Source organism: Elephantulus edwardii, unplaced genomic scaffold (assembly GCF_000299155.1).
Source record: "Elephantulus edwardii isolate Elephantulus edwardi_28Jun2011 unplaced genomic scaffold, EleEdw1.0 scaffold00181, whole genome shotgun sequence".
NCBI classification, from domain to species: Eukaryota; Metazoa; Chordata; class Mammalia; order Macroscelidea; family Macroscelididae; genus Elephantulus; species Elephantulus edwardii.
In genome coordinates, this window is record NW_006399931.1 from 833,992 (window position 1) to 837,462 (window position 3,471).

Here is a 3,471-nt window from a genome sequence, read left to right on the forward strand (position 1 = left end):
GACCCAAATGCTTCTGCCCCTAAATTCAGAGATTTATAGCCAAAACAAGAGCCCTAAACTCTTCCCTGTTTACAAGTTTTAATATGTTAAAACTCTTCTCTAGGAATGCCTTCCCTACTGCTAATTTTAAAGGAAGACGTAAATATGACACAGTTAAAAACATACCCAACTTTATTGCATTGAAACATTAATTGAGGCCACACAGTGGCCAATAGGCCCATCACCCCACTGGCCCCCTTGGACCTGTTCACACCATGTTGGAGGACAGACTTAAATGTAAAACATGAGAATGAACTGCTTGTCCCCTCCTATCTCCCACACATCCCTTCAGAGGTTATTTAAACCCAGAAGTCTCTCAGAGAAAAGGCCAAACACCAAACAAATTGTGCTCAAGATACCAAGTCCAAAGTTTTAGGGGGAGGTTTAGGGAAGGAATAAAGAGACAGCATCACTGTCTGTCTCCCAATGACTGAAATACTGAAATTGCAGCATCCGCCCCCATCTGAGAAGCTGGACATCTTTAGCCAAGGACAGCACAGGGCACACAGCGGACCTTAGAAGCCTGGGAGCTATGGTCCCACAGCCAGCGCAGGTAACCACACACATCTGGGGATGAAAGAGTCTTTTTCTCCGGGGCAGGAGCCATTCAGATGGAAAGTCACTCAAGGGACACAATCAGGTCTCTGATTAACACTGCTGCTCTGAGTTTACCTGCCTAAGAACTGAGACACCTGGCAGGATGGGTTTGAACCACTGTTCCAAGGTTATGGTGGGTGAAGAAAGGTCTTAACGCAACCCTTTGGGCTGAGATGGCTGGCTTGGAAGGCCCTTGGGGGGCTCTGAACCAGCTAGCTGGCCTCTGGCAGTCCAGGAGCTCCCAGGCAATGGACCCTCGAACAAGCATTCCACCAATCCAAAGAATAACGAAAGGAAGGTCAGCACCACTCCCAGAAAATAGAGGTTCAATATATGCTTCATGGCTGAAGAGATCTCGCTCCTCTGCAGAGCTGTGTTCTGCTGCTAGAGCCTAAGGGGGAAAAAAGAGGTGGTTAATCTACAGATTTTTGGGATACGAAAATATTTGGCCCCCACCATCCATTCCTTGTAGAACTCCACCACTAGGGAGACAGGGCCCAGGAGACGCTCCTCCACAGCTGAATCCCCACGTATATGCACACCGGGTGCTCAGAAGCTGCAGGAATGTGACATTAATTTATCGTGTTTATCGTTTATTCCATTACTGCTGCCAAATATTCCATCACCCCTAATAAAAGCTCAGTGTTGTCTATGCGTTCCATTTTTTCTTTAACCATATACTTTTGAAAGTCAAAACGGTTCCAAAGGGTCAGGTCCACTCATTCCATAAACATACCCTGAACATCTACAGCCTTAGAAGGTTTTAGGGCATGGCAGATCTTGAAGATAGGCATTCTTCTCCCAAACCTTACAATCTATGGCAAAGGCAAGTAAGAAAACAGGCAGGGACCACGTGACACGGCACGCTACGAGTAGTCCCAGCAAAGAAAGATGCTAAGGGTGTTTGGGGAGGTAACACAGGGACGCCTAAGCGCACGCAACAGCGAGGAAGGCGGCATATTCACAGGCTCAGTACCCGAGTTAGGATCCTTCAAGGAAAAATGGGTACGAGGTGGCTAAATAGGGACCTCGAGAGAGGCAACCCAGATAAGCGAGTCCCAGCCCGGGAATGGGGAGGGCGCAGCTCGGAGGGTGAGGGCGGGGAACTGGGCTCTCAGGCAGGGAAATGTGCAGAGCCGCTCACCTCGAGGAGATCGAGTCCGCAGTGTTGTCACAGCAGATAGTGCAGAAGTTGGGAGGAAAGTCGGAGACGTGCACCGCCGGCTCACCCAGAAAGGAGGAAAGACAGAGACCAGACGGAGAAACTACAGTCGGCCGTCACGCGCTCTCCCCGGATCCCTCTGCAGCTCCCATTTATGCGCGGGCCCGACCGCCCCACCCACCCCGGAACATGCGCAAGCGCAATAAGCGCCGCACGTAAGCGCCCTGACGCAAGTGCGCGGCCCCGCCCCCGGGGCGGTGCTTGCGGGGCGCGTCTCCGCCGCGGAGGGGCCTGCGGACGTGCGTGCTATGCGTCTTTGAGTCTCTCACGTCGATAGGAACTATGCACGTTTGTTGGTTTACAGTGTTTTTTTTCCTGCAGTAAGAAACATTTGAAGGAATCCGAAAGCACTCGCTGCCCCCAAGGCCAAGTGGGTGGGAAACACACCTGAGTGACCCGTGTGAGGGACTCTTCAAGTCGGGAGATTCCCGAGCAGCGCCTGTAATTGACTCTGCAGTGCTTTCAACAAAGTACTGGTTGTTAGTCCCTCACCACCTCCGGGCTTTCCCTGATCCAAGGTCTGCAGAAACCGAAACAGACTTTGTTTCTCTTTTTGGAGGAACTAAGGTGCTAGGCACTCTCTCCAGACAACACCACGTGTCTTAATGCCCCCTGCGAGAGGTTGCCCTGCTGCTTAAAAAATGAAACGGTCATCCAAGCCTGGAGTCTGCTCGTAGCTGCGTATGTGACTCGCACACACAGATGGCCTCTGTCTCCCCGATTTTCGAGGGTGCTCTCAACTAGAGGTAAATGCCTGGCCAAGTGTCTGATTTAGGGGCTGGGTACTAAATGCACGCCCACCCACCCCTTCCAACCAAGGAAGTGTCGCCCACAATGGGAGGGTGTGTCAGAAAACGGGGTCCTGCGGGGACAGGAGGGAAGGGGAGGGCCCGGTAGGGGAACATCCAAGCCGGGAAGGGCAGGCTGGTGGGGCTGCGCCCTCTCCTCCCCGGGGCGCATGGGGGACGGAGGGGCGCGGCCAGAGCTCGGGGGTGACTCTGCAGGTCACCGATCGTGGGGCCCGCGGTTCTGTGTGTCCAGGGCCAACTTAGTGGGCGGGGACCGGGAGTTCCCACCGTCCTGCGGGTCTGACATTCGGGAAAGGGCGGAGCCAGATCCGCAACCTTTGTCCTACTTTTGCGTCTCTGGCCGGGAAGGACGAGATGCGGACGTGCCCGCTGACCCACGCACGCCCTCGTTCACTTTCTAGCTCAGCGCCTGGGAATTTGTGGTCTTTCATGGGACCAATTTCCCCTATTTTTGTCCTAAACTCCGTGACCCTAGTCTGTTTTTCAGGCTTTGAAGTCACTGTCAGAGGGCAATACCAAAAATCGATTTTAAGGTTTTTTGTGCGGTGTTTCAGAAGGCGTTTATTATAATTTATAAAAAAAATTATTCCCATAGTTATAACAAAACATTTACAACAAAAACAATGTCCCTAAGCCCAGCTTTTATATGTCCATGCAGTTCTTGTTAAAATGCTATCAGATAGATGAATTCTACCTCGTGATGACCCCGAGAACAAAACAAGGAAATGCTGCCCAGGCCTTGGCAGTCCCTGCCCTTTGTTCAGGCCTCTTCTGTGAATGTTGTTGTTGTTGTTGTTATGTGCC

The 3,471-nt window shown here is 51.9% G+C and overlaps 1 protein-coding gene across 1 annotated transcript; it reads right to left on the reverse strand.

Annotated features, from left to right (window-relative positions):
• Window positions 1-786: 786 nt before the first annotated feature.
• Window positions 787-978, reverse strand: HILPDA (hypoxia inducible lipid droplet-associated). The gene has a single exon (XM_006896067.1). The coding sequence runs from the start codon at window positions 976-978 to the stop codon at window positions 787-789; it is 192 nt and encodes a 63-aa protein (XP_006896129.1).
• Between the last annotated feature and the right edge of the window lie 2,493 nt (window positions 979-3,471).

What these genes read in the sequence shown, in the direction of transcription:
- HILPDA (XM_006896067.1), bottom strand. Translation starts at nt 978, where the DNA reads ATGAAGCATATATTGAACCTCTATTTTCTGGGAGTGGTGCTGACCTTC.